The following is a 15,251-nucleotide window of genomic DNA, read 5'->3' as shown; positions in this document are numbered from 1 at the left end:
AGTGGAGCAAAATGGCAGTGAAATATGAAAAAGACAAAAATAAAGTAATTGTTTCACAAATTAAAATAAACTACTTTGAATCCAGATTTTTTTTCTTGCCTTTCACACTGTTTTTGAAAACAGAAACTTACAGACACTGCAGTGTTTCCAGTATTTTTCACAGAATTAGCTTTTAGTACATTGTATACATTTGCAATTGTAATGCTCTTAGAAACATTCTCAGTGAGATTTACTTTGCTTGTAGTATAGGACACCTAAGACATGTATTATATTTAAAATAATATGAAAATAAAATAGGCACTGAAAATTGCCTCCACAGAAATGTTAAACATGTAAAATAAATATACAGAACTGTTAATATCATACAACATAATGGGACTATGATGTCAAGAATTACTACTACAGTTTCTCATGGCTTTAGAACATATGAAAATGAAATGAGGATACTCCTACCTCAGTTCCTTGATCTAGTTTACATAAAATATCTAAACCTAGTATAGGTCTCAAGCACAGTTTCTAGATGGCTGCTGATTCTAGACAGGCCAAGTTGGTAGATCTCTACACTTCATACTTGAGATCATCAGGTTTATTAGGATGTTGTCATTGGCATTAAAAGGAAAAGGTTTTTCCCTGTGAGTTTCCATCACTTACATATTAAGCCTGATAAATACCAAAGGAAAACTGGACATTCCTTACATGCCTGGAGAAATGAAATAGATGAAGTAAATGTAGAAAGTAAATAAGTAAATGTGGTAAATGTAGGTGAGTTCTAGATGTAGCAAAGATTTCAGTGATGTCATTATAAACCTCAGAAGCTACACTTGCCTTGATATTGTTCGAATTGCTTCGTAAAATACTGTTTTCTCCTTTGCTCCCAAAAATTCTGAAGAAATGAGCAATCAGAAATCATACTGGACAATGTGTAGAAGATTGGAGACTATTAGAAAAATCACAAATTGTATATGGCTCTCTATTATGTTTTAAAAAAAATAAAATTGTTTTGTTAGGCTTAATTAGTTAACTTTACATTTGCATAAACCTTTGAGTGGAGCTATTAAAATGAGTGAATGAGGATTGCATGATGGAAACCTGCACCCAGGAATCTGACTTAGTATTGGTTATAAGGTTACATACATACTTAAATAACTATATTTCTTTATCTTCAAACTATCTATTTTTCATATGCATGTCATATTTTTTTCATCAGTGCTTGGCCTTGTACCTTCATCGGAAAATGAAATGGAATGTTATTTTGTTGTTTGGTAATAGTATGTTTTGTCCGTCTCATAAAACCACTCAGAAGTTATATTTTATTTTCAATGTATGCAGTATATGTGTCTATTTCTGGGCAATATTTTTCCTATTTAGAGAGACAGCAATTTATATTCTAATAACCTTACTGCAATAAATGAAGGATCGCATTTGAAGTTGCATTATGTAAATACTTTGATTTGTGAATAATTTGTAAATGTTAGGAACTTGTCAAAACTCTGGAAACAAGAAAGACAACACATAAAATCTCATTAGGGAAGAAGCCAGGCTTAGACTCAAAAGGTTGTAAACGAGAACATTTTAAAAATACTGTTCCTTAGAGATATACTGCTATATCACAGAATAATCATTACCCTTTTTAAGTTTCTGTGCCACCAATTTGGATTTAAAGCATAAGTTCAGCACAGAATATTTTAGGACTTCAGTCTTACAGACAGTTTAATATTAGCATTTCAAAATATGTGACAATGTTAAAAAAAGGGTAACATTTTACACTGTCAATCATAAAAACCCAAAATCTGTTTTACAATTACTACATTTAAAGGAACAAATTTACTTATCTAACATTTAAGTACTAATGTCAGCAGAATATTAAATTCAATTTGTGACAACATATTTATCATTTTAATACAGTTTAAATTACAGTTTTAGGCTGCTCAGTCTATACCTATGGATTTAATTCACAAATGTCTGAGTTCATTTTTTCCCTCGTGCTAGTCTGTAAGAAGCCAGGAGTTCAAAATCTTCTGTATATTCCCACAGATAGAACAAAATATTGTGAAATAATCTCACTCTCATTGTTTTTAAAGATACAATTATGAAACACTCATAAAGAGAACTACAAACAAAGCTGTACTATTTATTCATCTCAGGAGACACATGACAACCCAAGGACATTATTCTCTTCCTCTTTTTCTTTCTCATTACAGAGGTTTTGGGTCACTGCCCAGAACTGCCTGGCCCTGCTGTCACATAATCCCTATAATATTGGTTTAACTCATCCTCTTTGGACTTTGATGGGAAGAGGAGGGCCAAAAGAAAAGGATCACATTCAAAGTGCTTGATAACCTCAAAATGCAAAGCACAGAAGAGTTTAAATTGGAGCAGACCTAAAATTTTTCTCACTTAATGGAGGAAATTTATGTAGTTTCCAGCTGAAGCTACTATCAGTTGGAAAAAAAGATAAGTGATCCAAATTTGTCTCTTTATCCCACTGGCATTGTGACGTAGAGGATAAAAGCCAACTTGTCATTTATAATGTATATTTAGCTTCTAAAATTTCTCAAGGCTTCTCATTATCTCCTTCACAATATGTTTGGAGAGCTCACAGTCGATCAGTCTCTGCGCCCTCATTCCTATCTTGTCTACTTATCTACAATGTTAGAATGACTTCCTAAGATAATAAATTTACAGCTGGTAAAGAGTTCTTCAAATGTCTAACCAGAGTAGGAAAACGATATGGAAATTTTCATTTTTCTTCTTTTATACATACCTGTAGTAGTGTCTTGTCTTGTCTTATTTTGTTAAAAAAGTAAGAACAGAGACAAGTATATGACAGGTAAAAATAGGTTAAAAAATATTTTGTAGAAAAACTTTCTTTCAAATTTTAGAAAATTAGGAAAATGTTGCAAAATAAGGTAATACCAGCTGTGCAACCTTAATGAGACCCTATTTTAATTTTCAGTTTGTGAGACAATCTAAGTTTTACATAAGACCGATTAATCCAGTAGCAGGTGCTCATTAGTTGTGATTGTATCTGCAATTTGATTTTCCTTACTGTTCAGAACAGCTCTTTATTATCTTTCTTGTGTCCACAAAAGAAAATTCTGTCTCCTTATATGCATTCAGTCCCTGTCAGTGGTTTCTTTCCCCCTTTGGACAAGCAGCATCTACTTACTACATATGTGCCAAACATCAGTTCTCCAATTGTAAGTAGAGATGTACTTGTAGTCTTATGTTTTGTTGCCACAATAGTGGTAACCAGCAATAGTGACAATAATGACAACAACAAACTTTTTCACTATGTGGATTTTTTAAATTATTAAAAAAAACCACCCTACACCTCTTGCTAAAGTTCCTGCCCAAGGTGATTCTTTCCCTATAAATAAATTTAGCATTAGCAACAGCACTTGTCAGACTTTTACTCAATTGAAAATGTGTTCTCACATCTGAAAGTCTTTGGTAACTGATGTGTAGTTAGTAATTCCAAATCCTCTGCAGCACAGTTAAAGAGAAAACTTTAATTAAAAAAAAAAAAATCTATCCTTCCATACTTACTGTCTCTTGGTTCAATAAACACTTAAGCATAAAAAAAAAAATTATGTTAGAAGAATAACACTTATACAACTGAATGGCAAAATCAATACATATATTCACATTTGTGTGTGGAAAAAAAAGGCTTTCACCTGAATGACTCGAACTGGGAACCCAAAGTTTCTACTCTTATAAAATTAGAACAGAAATTGCCAGGCACATGTCAGTGTAATTAATTTCAAATAATGTCATTACATTAGGTTAAAGTGGCAAAACAGAGTGGCAAGGGCCAGGGATGAAAGAGTGGCTCCACTTAACACAGAAAGACATCACAATAAAGCCAATATTTTTAAAATAGCTTTTGTTTGAATTCCAGCTACTTCATTACACTAAATACGTAATTTTTTTAAAAATTATTTCTGTCCATAAATTAGTCTTTAGATTTACACACATACATTCTGAAGACATCTTACTTCTGATATAGACCAATATCTAAAATGTTTATTATTTGTTTTAGATGAGGAGAGGTTTTACCAATGATGTTTTAAAGTAAGGTCTTCTAAAAATAAATTGAAACTGGCAAAAATAATCATAATCATTATTTCTTAGAAAAAAGAAAATCCTGTAACTGGGTGAAGATAAATACTTAAATTTGAACAGCTAATTTCGAAGTTATAGGATTTTATTAAATCCCAAAAGGTATGAACTATAAGAGAGAAAAAAATCAACATACACAGTTTATTTATCGTATTTGTTATATTTAGAAACAATTTGAAGGGAAGTATCTTAAAATAAATATTTAATTCTGCCTTAGATTTAAAGTGCATTGCTTTCTTGGATTATTCTGTATGCAACAGAGAAATAAGCCATAAACTTGGACAACTATATAAATTTTAAAATTAAATATATGCAAAAAGCCTTCACAGACTCTTACTAAATAAAATAATTTTTTGCTAAGGTTCTATCTACATTGCTCTAGTTACCATGCTTTTAATGTATAAAATAGGAAAAAATACTCCTTTCTGTTTTTACCGCAGGTCAAAATTAACCTCCCCACCCCCGGAGCTTCAAGTCCAACAGATGCCATGGAATGGAATGGGGCACCATTACAGTCACAAGAAATGAGTTTGGTGGGCAGGGACCTCTTTTATGTGCTGAGACGTGGCAGTGGAGAGGCACAGGAAATGAATATGAAATTAAAGCACTATGAACTAAAGCAATCCTAGATAATTAATTGGGGAAGAAATGTTTGTTAAAATCCATTAGAAAGAAAACGTGTCTACAGACGTATAGAATCATAGAATGGCCTGGGTTGGAAGGGACCTTAAAGATCATCTCGTTCCAACTCCCCTGCCATGGACAGGGACATGTTTCGCTGGACCAGGTTGCTCAGAGCCCCATCCAGCCTGGCCTTGAACACTTTTTATTAAGCATAAAGTTTTAAGTTCATTATGGAAGGAACTAGTACAAGGACAACTCTGTGCAAAGTATTAATATAATAAATAATAACAATGCTCTCATGCAAAATCAATCACTGGTGTATTGGAAAGCCACGTGACTCACAATGGTAAAGTCTCTGCATGGATTTCTTATAATCAAAATATAGTTCAGAAAATAGAATCAAATCACATTGATCAAATTCAATAGGTCTCATTCTCCAAGTTCTGTCAGACTGAAGGGTCAAGAATCATCTGTTGAATTTTTCATAAAACTCACACGGTTTCCAAAAATCCAGATGAAGAATTTTGCACATACAGACTGAAGCAATTACACTATTTGGGATCTTAACTAGGAGTGGAAACTTTAGAAGAGCTGTAGAAAAGTACAGTTTTTTAAGGTCTCTATTTTCCCTTAAATATAAAATGAAGAGGAAAAGGAAGAACACATATTCATTGCCTTATCAACAGTATCAAAACATGCCCCAGAAACTTATGACTACAACGAGAGAGAAAACAGCAGCATTCAGCTGCAGGGACTGGCCTCCATTTTCACGTCTAGTAGCTTCACAGCATCTATCTGTGTGGATAAGAATTGTTACAGAATATCAAGAGTGTGAAAAAGAAGTAAATTTTAGAGAAAAAAAAGTGAAAAGGTTGAAACAATATGAAAAAGAGATTATCAAAAGGAAAAAAAAAGTGACAATGGAAAAGGAAAAAAGAGAAAAAAATCCTAATATTTACATTGTGTCAAAGACAATCACTAGAAAGATATTAACAGAAACATCAAATTAAAGTGTGGCTGAAATGCTAACCATTGAAATGCTCTGGCCAAGTGTGAAAAATAAACTGTGGAAAAGGTGTACCTGAATAGCAGCAACATGTGTTTCTCCACAGCAGTTAAGGTGGTAAACTCTTTGGGCTATCTTTAAAACAATTTATCTAAACACTTAAGCTGAAGCATGTTTCTTGCTTCCCCTTGAGATTCAAAACAATTCAGCCAAGCCCAATCTAAAGGCAACCTTCCATGTGATTTTTATGCTGGAGGTACTTGGAACTCACGAAACCGTCATGTAACATCTATCAGAAACAGTGACTATTTAAAGCAAGGACAAACAACAGCACACAGGCTCAAAGAAGAAACTGTGAAAGAGTAAACAATTACACAATTCCCTCATGCACAGGGCTAAAGAAGGGACAAACTTGTTTATCTGCTTCTCCTTGCTAATTAGTTCATCTGTACCTGAATTATCGTAGGCATTCAGAATGGGCAACTGTAAAAAGTGGCATCAATAACCTGGACACAGGTCCACTTGAAATAGGAGTGACCAATGCAATTAGCACAGGCAGCTGGGTAATTAGATATTGACTTTAATACCGGGGTGGGAACAAAGTCGTTTCTTAGACATTCAAGTCAGACTGTAACGTCTGGATGCAATCTGGTGAAATACATGAAGTTTGCATGTATATTTTCTACTAATATTTATATTAAAAGTTAACTTTTTGGTAGATAATACAGTCAAGTTTATGCAATATAATATATTGACTGGATTTTATTTTTTTCCAGCTACAGTAATACAGTAATTATATGGATAGTGACTAATCTTACTGTTAGGCTACTGTTTCAAAAGACACTTCCAAAGAAATTGAAATGTAGAAAATCTTGTGTAGTATGAACAATAACCTTGGTTATGCCTTTATAAATTTACTTTTAAAAGTGAATTTTAAGAAATTTTAGTGTAAGCAGAAGAAAACTATTAAGCTAAAATGTATTATATCAGTCCCTTATAATTATTTCAGATTGAAAAGGATTTGCTTAAAACTGAAATCAGTGGAAAGGATGATTTCTGACATCCAAACAGAAGCATATTGGGGTATGTCTCTCAATCTATAGAGCTCAGAGTCTGAAGAGAAAGGCCAGTGGAAGATAAATAATTATCTCTTTCCACAAGTACATGATCACAACATGTAGAATGTAAGCAGTACCCAAAATAAAAGGATCTTTAGGTTTTAGGATATAAATCTTCTGGGGTATTTTTGCAATACACCTCATATTTAGCTTAAATCACAGAGCTGTTGTTTTTTGAATATAATCGGGTGGAAAACTTGCCTTTGGGACATGGATGCATAATATTTAACCAATGCATTATCCTCTTATGACAGGAACGTCCCTATTCTTTCACAAACATACATGTGAGTGTAGGTAACTATCAAGTAGAAAAGACAGCAATAAAAATAAACTAAGAGCAGCTCTGGATTTTATCCCATCCTCACCCATATTTTTACTGCGCTGTTTTCAATGATACACATTTTTAAAGAAATTATGAGTGTTCAACTTAGCTTTTAAATATTTTTAGGGTATATACCTAACTATTTCATCTTTTAATTGGCACTCAGGGTTATTTTAATTATAAAGCAACATAATGCTGGCAATTATCTATAACAAATAGTCAAGCTGAATAAGAATACCATTTTTCTAAAGTGTGGCCTGGTGCTTCAACATTCGGCATCTATGATGATTTTCTTTTTACCTCACAGAGTTCAAAAAGATGAGCAAACTTATATGGTAAAAGAAAAAAAGAATTAAATTCCTTTTGAAGAGGAAATTTTGAGAATACAAACCAGTTCTTTGATTGCTGCTCTTTTGCTATTCAGTGGTAGTTAATGGCTGTGATAGCTGTACCATAGGAACTAGATTTTACAAAAAAATAGTGTATTTTTTTTCCCATTGACATCTTTGATAGTGCAAGCCTTTTTGTCTCCTTTTCTGATTCATATCGAATAAATTCTACCAATTTTAGTAAGGGATTTCTATCCCTTTTCATGTAACAACTTTAGTCTTTGCAGGGAATGGAGCAAACACAGCTGGTTTTAGCCTACAGCAAGAACATGTCCTATCACTTTCAACAATGATCCTCTTCAGGATTTGATGAGAAATGGCTCTTACTCAGCAAATTCTAGTATGGTTTGCAAAACAAAAGCAAATAGGTTTTGTGGGGTCTGCCATCCTTCTGAAGTTTTAGATATTAATTTATCTGATTGATATGATTCCTACCAACTGCTTTACTCAAAGCATGAGATCTCAAATACATATTTCATCTCTCTATCCTTCTACTCTTCAGAAAATAAAATTAAAAATTTATTCTTCCATCACAGCAACATATGCTAAAGACTTTACACTTTTATCTCAGAATTATGATCTGAACAAAAAATCCGATACAAGTTTTCATTTTCAAGCTCTGATTTTGGAATTACAACATCCTTCAGCCTATGAGAAAATGATGTAGGTAAATTCACAAGGGTAATGCTGCAGCTCTTCTTTGCCTTGGGAAAATGATCAGAGCTGCAAAGGAACTAATCCCCCAGGCTTTCCTTTTTCACTACTGCATTTTGTTCTTCATTTTAGATTTAGCTAAAAAACAAACTAGTCAGAGCTAGTAAAATTGTAATGCACAGACTCATTGCAAAAGAGGTACTTATGGTCTTAAAATTTTAGATCCTTGGAACTGAAATTTTGCCTGTGAAAATATTTTCAAACTTCTGTGCTTTTTTGTTTTTTTTTCCCCCTTGATTTAAATTTACTGTTGCTATCCAAATTGGTGTAAGGAACAAGGGTCAGAAAGTTAAAACTTTTTTTCCCCCAAGTATTCTTATTATTACAGTTGTGTAAAGTTTTAATGCAATATTTTGCCTACTGAACAACAGAAAATCTTATTTCTTTCCTTAGATAACTGTTTTGGAAAAAATTGCAGGAATGATTAGTTTTGAAGCCTCCATTCTCTGAAAAATTTAGTGAAATTATCAACTGTATTCAAAAGTTATTAGAAGCCACAAACTGAAGGATGTTTGTGCATGTACACAAAAACACAGACATGGAAGAGCAGAGTGGTTACAAACCACAAGCTGAAAATCAGACCAAAACATTATTCCTGATAAACTGGTAAATAATGTAATTCTACAGTCCTTTTCCAGAGATTCAAACAGGCAATTTATAAGCCGCACATAAGGAATGACTCTTAGTCCTGACTCAAGGAGCTCCTGGCAGCCATTCTACCTTTTTTTCTATGGTAAGAGAATAAAATAGAAGATGATTACAAATCCCCACAATTCTCCTAATTTAACTTTTAATGATGAAACATAACTTTTCCTACAACTAAGAATAAGTACCAGAAGCCAACCCAGGGGTAGATGTTGGGCCCCCTCCTGTTCAACATCATCAGTGATTTGGATGATGGGGCAGAGTACCCTCATCAACTTTGCTGATGACACAAATCTCAGAGGAGTGGCTGATGCACCAGATGGCTGAGCTGCCACACAGAGGGATCTGGACAGGCTGGAGAAATGGGCTGACAGGAACCTCAGGAAGTTGAACAAGAGGAAGTGCAAAGTCCTCCCCCTGGGAAAGAGCAACCCTGGTTACCAGTCTATGGCTAGAGACCAACCAGTGGGAAAGCAGCTTTGCAAAAAAGGGTCCTGAGGGTCCTGGTGGACACCAAGTTGAACAAGAGGCAGCAAAGTGCTCTTGCAGCAAGAAAGGTTAGTGGAAATGACAGCAGAGGCCTTGGTCATGTAATCATGATTTTAAATGATACCCTGACCTTGAAGCTTGGTTGTAATCAGGAAAAATCCAATTTCAAACAGATCTGAAATGATCTGAAATCTAATTAAAGTGCTTTAAAGGACCCAAGAACTATTCAGTTTGGAAGTTTATTCCTAGGTATGGTAAGTCAACAATTGTTACATACTTTTGTGGTGGAGTAAATAACATGAAAGAAGAAGGTGGCTTTTTGGCTTCCCTTTGCTGATGCATGGTCAGGGTCAAGTCAACTCTTCCAGAGAATGGAGGCTGTTTCCCTCAGAGGTAGGGAAACTATGTCCCAGGGAGTCTCATACAACCCGTGGGTTGAAGGGAAGTGAGAGAGAAGGAGAGTATCTGCAGCAAGAGAGTCTGCTCTTTGGCAGCAAGATGTGACAGGAAGAAAAACCTACTCCATCTACACAGATGGAATCATATAGCATTTATTTCCACCCCAAAAAAAGTCATTGAATTGCTTGATTTAGAGCAAAATTAAATAAAAAGACTCTCCCTGAAAGAAAATTGTGAGCATCAGGGAAACTTAGTTCTGTTTTGCTGTACTCAGTAATTTTCAGTTTCTGGATGAAAAACTTTACGCCAGCTTCTATTTGAACAAAATACCATTTGTATAGCTCAAAAGCTCTATTTTGTCAATGAAATACATCATAGAATGTATATACACAAAGGCAAACCCAAATATATACACACATAGCTAAAGAAATGATAAGAGCTATTTTTATTTTCCATTCATTTCAAGAACACTGGAGATCCTAAAGCTGCCTTTTTGTGAAAGCTATTGATAAAAATCTTTTTTGGCATGATGAGTATCATCTTTGCTACCAGTGGTGATGAGAGAAAATTCCACATATTATTGTCTCTCTTTTGTCTATCACTATATCATTTTAAGAATGGTGACACACATTCACTGAAAAAAAATAAATGAGATATACAAGGGATTAAAACTCTTCCAGCAATGTGAATAAAAAAGTACTCTGACAGTTCCTGCAGTATTGGAAGTCAAAACCAACCAATATTGCAAAGTGAGAAAAACAGATCTAAGAGGTTCTTATTATCCCCAAATGTTGGGGTTTTATTTATTTATTTTATTTTCCCACTATTGCTTCAAGTTATTAACTTATAACGAAGAAGAAAAAAACTATGATAGAACACAACTTGCAGCCATTTTTAATATACTTACTGGCCTTTCAAAGTAACAGCACTGACTGGATAAAAGCCTTTGGAAGATAGCACCTACATAAATTTTTTACCACTAATCTCTGAAAATATATCTGACACTTGCAGAAAGTATCCCTTTTTAACACCTTCCATTTCATCTTCTTTTAAGATCCATATATTGTAAATCTGTGGATGTGTTTTTAGGTTGCAATAGTGATGGCTCAGAAGGGCAGCAGATTTGGACACTTTTGTACAAGCTGCAGGATACAAAGACAGGGTCTCTGTCTTCACCCTGCAGAAAAAAGAGTAAATGGGCCCATAAAAATGGGCTGTGGCAGCTGATGGAGTTTGGCTGTTCCTGGTGGCACTCAGAGTGTTTGTTATGGCTGCAGAGTTTAGTCCATGCTGTCCTGACACAGATAAAGACCTAAGGCACACAGTTCCTTTGAGAATCCCTAGGAAGCTTACCACTGTAGAGGAGCCAGATGAAAATTTTCTGAAATATCAGAGATCAGTATCTAAAATGTGATAAAGACTTCACTCAGAGGCAAGTGCACTGATCTAAGAGTTGCACCTGCCTGCAAGTACTGCCAACTAACATCCCTAGTGAGATTTTTGAATACGTAAAAATACTATGTTTAGGACTATGCTGCTCTTTCTTCAAACATGATTCTAAAATACCTGCTCGTACACCTAAGAAAAGTCTGAAATACAGATATAGAAATTGCTGACCACAGAAAATAATATATATATATATATACACCTGAATATATTTATCCATACAGTTATTTAAAGCAAAGTGTTTTAAGAAGTTGGTTTGCTGAGTATTTCTCAAAGTCAGTGCAAGTTTCCACTGATAAAACCCTCAGAAAACCAGAGAACTTTCATTAAAAGGATTACAAATTCTGAGGAACTAATCACAAATTTGATTGACTCAGTGAGTGGAGACCATATTACAGGCCTAGGAACGGACACCACGAAATCAAGTAGATCTGTAGTTGGAGGCTGCTGAGGCCAACCACAGGAAAATTTAAAGGAATGTCTGTCTCATTTATACACCTTGCTGATGCCAGACAGTAATTTGCAGCCTCAAGCTCTTTTCCAGACCTAAGGCTATTAAAGGAAAATCATATTGTGTTATGGAATTGACTACCAGGCAGGAGTTGGTACCTGCACACTTCCCTAGCAAGCAGAGCTGTGGATTCACTGTCCACGGGAATGGCATAGTCACGTAACTATAGTTTTGGCTTCTAGTTCCTGCCCTCAGGGATTACTATTTCTGTCTTGTATCCAGTGGTTCTTGGAAGCACAAGCAAGCTTCTTCTGCAGCAATCAGAACCGAAGTTTTAGTTCTTGTGACAACTCCCATTTCCCTGCTAAGCACCTACCAAAGGACAACCAATGTATCCTTGCCTCCATCTCTCTCTGACTAATTGCACTGGCTGGCACACATCTTCACCAGAATATTATGTTAGGTATAGTCAACCATCAAGACACTTAGAGGATCCCAAAATTCCCTTGGGATTGAATACACAGGATCTACAGACTGTTTTTCTCTTTTAATTACATTTAGAGCAAGACATAAACAGTTCAGCTGAACTGCCACAGATCTGGGCAAATACAAATGAAAACCTTCAGGAGTCTTAGAGGCTTTTCTAATAATTAAATTAATATTTAGAAAGGGAACCTCAGTTATCCTCAGCTTCTAAGTGAGCACAGGATAGGTGATGTGGATTTCATTCAAAAGTCTACCCAGTTTCATTTTTGTTGCCTATGTCCTTCTTCAAACCTAGCTGTAGGTGCCTAGCTGTTAGCACCTAAGTCTCAAAGCAGACAAACAGAGCATCATCAGAATTAACTGACATCAGAAATAATATTTCTGCTCAAAGTTAAGCATTTTATAAACAATATCTATCAAGTTTTAATAGATTACATTCGTATTCTTGCAACAATGTTATGTGTATATATAATATTATAATGCAATAATATTATGCCATTTCAAAACAAGATAATCGTGCTGACTCATGAATATGAACACTAATGTTCCACTGGTTCTGTCTTTTGACATACTTTTAAAAATTGCCTACAGAGTGTTCCTATGATTGGAATTTCACACACTTTTCAGGCTTTGCAGAAAACAGTTGTCAAGGAAACTAATTAGTTCCACAATCATAATTGTAGTAATGATTCATATAAAGAGGACCTGAAGTTAAATAGTGTAACAGGCTTCTTACAAATACTTAGAGGTTATGGGAGAGCACTGAGAGGAAAAAGCCCCTAAGTGCCTATAAAACTGTGTTTAGAGAAAAATGTTCTATCTTTCTTTTGAAATTAAATTAACTAAGATTCTTACTACTTGAATGTCTAGAAAACATCTATGTTATCATTTACAGAGGCATATCATGTTTCTGTTACAGCAGCTGTGGCAATAATAGGGAATACTTTATGTAATTATAACAGGCTGAAGTTAGATTGCATTGCAAAAGAAGAAAGATTTTCAAACATAAAAAATTGAAAAATGGCATATCCCTTCCATTTTCCTAAACAAGTTTTTAACTTATTTTTCTACTTGACAAATATTTTTATTTCCTCGGGACAATAAGATTTCCTACACTTCTTTTCCCCTTTTCTTTATCAATCATGTGAAATTTTATTTCTGAATGATGGCAATCACAAGGCACTGTCTGTTTAAAAACAAGTACACAGGACCTATTGAGACCCTGAATTTCAATCAAGATGCAAATCAGCTCCACTGCAATTCAAGTGTATAAACCAAATATTTGTACTAGAACTGGATCTAAACATATGAATGAATTACAAATGCCTTTTCTTTTTTGTAAATACAAATCACAATGCTTCCAATATAAAAAAATTGCTATGAAATACTTAAAAGTGTTGCAGAGATCTTGAGAAAACTTTTGTAAAAATGTATTTGGAGAAAACTTACAACAGACAAAAAAAATTAGCCAATTATTTCAAATTTTTCTGATGACACAGTAATCCATGACTCATTCAAACTCATTGCCACTGTACTAAGGTAGATGCAAGTCAGATGCTCACATTGAAGCGCATGTAGTTTATTTTTTAATACATTTCCCATTATATTTATACAGCAAGTTTTTTCTTTGATTCTAATACTCCAATAGTTTGATATACAGCAGACAGAAAATATCATGTTAGAGGATTTAGCACTGATTTTTTCAAGTGGTAATGATGACACTGATCTAATTTGGAAGTTATTATTAAATACAACAGCTCATAATTGAAGGAAACAGTTTGAAATCTCTTCCTCATAACATTTATAAAAATTTTTATATTTAAAAATTAAAAAATAAATTTACCCATAATGCTTTAGAAATTATCATTTTTTAGGTTTATTCTGAACTAAATAATTTAGCATTGTTGCATTAAAAAAAGACTTCATATTGGGAAGCATTAAAACTGTGACACTCACTCTTAACTACGATGTAATTTTCTTAATTAGAATTCCAAACATTCCTATTTACAGACTTAAGACTATGAACAACATTTCTATAGATTTCAAAGCTTGCAAATAGGCCTCATAGAAGTCTGTATGGTCAACATATTAGGGTGAGTAATTCAGACAGTATCTAAGCAAGACTATTCGAAGTCTTAACCTCATCAGACACTAAATTAAACACCTTTATTACATGTGGAGCTTGAAGCACGTGTTGAGAGGGGACTGAAATCAAATTCTACTAAATAAGCTGCTTACAACAGACAATAGACAGTACAAGACAACTTAAAAATGTATAGCAGGTGTATTTTAAATACTATATTGCTTGTTAACTGCCATCATCTGGGTTGAAGATTCAGTCTTTCTTCTATACTTAAAAATTCCTTGGCTAGTAAGAGAAAAGTGGGAGATGGGGTCCCATTTAAGGGTTTTGAATCAAGTCTTTGAAGGTAATAGCATCTGGGTCTCAGCTTTTTTCAGTTAAAGATTTCAGTGTTCAAATGTTATGTTCAACCACATAAATTAGTGTACTATGAGTAGGAAATGATTCACAGAGAGAAAACACTATGAAATAAACTCACCTGTAATAATGTTGGGCTTTGGTGGCATGCTGAATTCATACAATGTTGGTTCAGAATAACCCAGTCTGTTGGCAGCTGTAATTTGTACTTCGTAACCCATGGTCCATTGAAGGTGCTCTAAGATGATGTGGTCTCTACTACCCTGCACTTTTTTCTCTAGCCACTGGTCTTCCTTGTCTTTCTGCAAAGATGAAAATATTTGTTTAAATGCTAAGAAACTCTTGTATTATTTGTCTAAACTCTGTATCTGCACAAGACACAAAAATACAGAGTTTCCTTTACAGCAGTTATGAACACTGAAATAAACTAATTTTGGAGTTCTGAGTACTCCAGCTTTTTGTAATTTTGACCACTCCTTATCAATTTTCCAGAAAGTGGATTTAAAGAATTTTGTGGTCAACCCTTTTTAACCTTTTGGCTTCAATTTATTCTTTGCTCAAATACTGGTTTTTATCTGGTAGAACGGCAGGATAATTATT

The 15,251-nt window shown here is 34.2% G+C and overlaps 1 protein-coding gene across 2 annotated transcripts in view; it reads right to left on the bottom strand.

The window, feature by feature from the left end:
• Positions 1 to 15,251, bottom strand: part of NCAM2 (neural cell adhesion molecule 2) — a 276,313-nt gene that overhangs the window by 24,778 nt on the left and 236,284 nt on the right. The window contains exons 15-16 of one of the 2 annotated variants that reach the window (XM_039385372.1): positions 14,773 to 14,953; positions 4,911 to 5,541 (exon numbers count right to left, since the gene is read on the bottom strand). In XM_039385372.1, coding sequence (XP_039241306.1) covers positions 5,435 to 5,541; positions 14,773 to 14,953 — 288 coding nt within the window. In that variant the 3' untranslated portion in view covers positions 4,911 to 5,434. Of the gene's footprint in view, positions 1 to 4,910; positions 5,542 to 14,772; positions 14,954 to 15,251 lie in introns of those variants that run through there. The other variant, XM_027713181.2, reaches the window with a different exon arrangement.

This window comes from Pipra filicauda, unplaced genomic scaffold, assembly GCF_003945595.2.
Source record: "Pipra filicauda isolate LSUMZ 115617 unplaced genomic scaffold, ASM394559v2 scaffold409_size848515_pilon, whole genome shotgun sequence".
In the NCBI taxonomy this organism is placed as follows: Eukaryota; Metazoa; Chordata; class Aves; order Passeriformes; family Pipridae; genus Pipra; species Pipra filicauda.
This window is presented reverse-complemented; position numbering and strand designations above follow the sequence as displayed.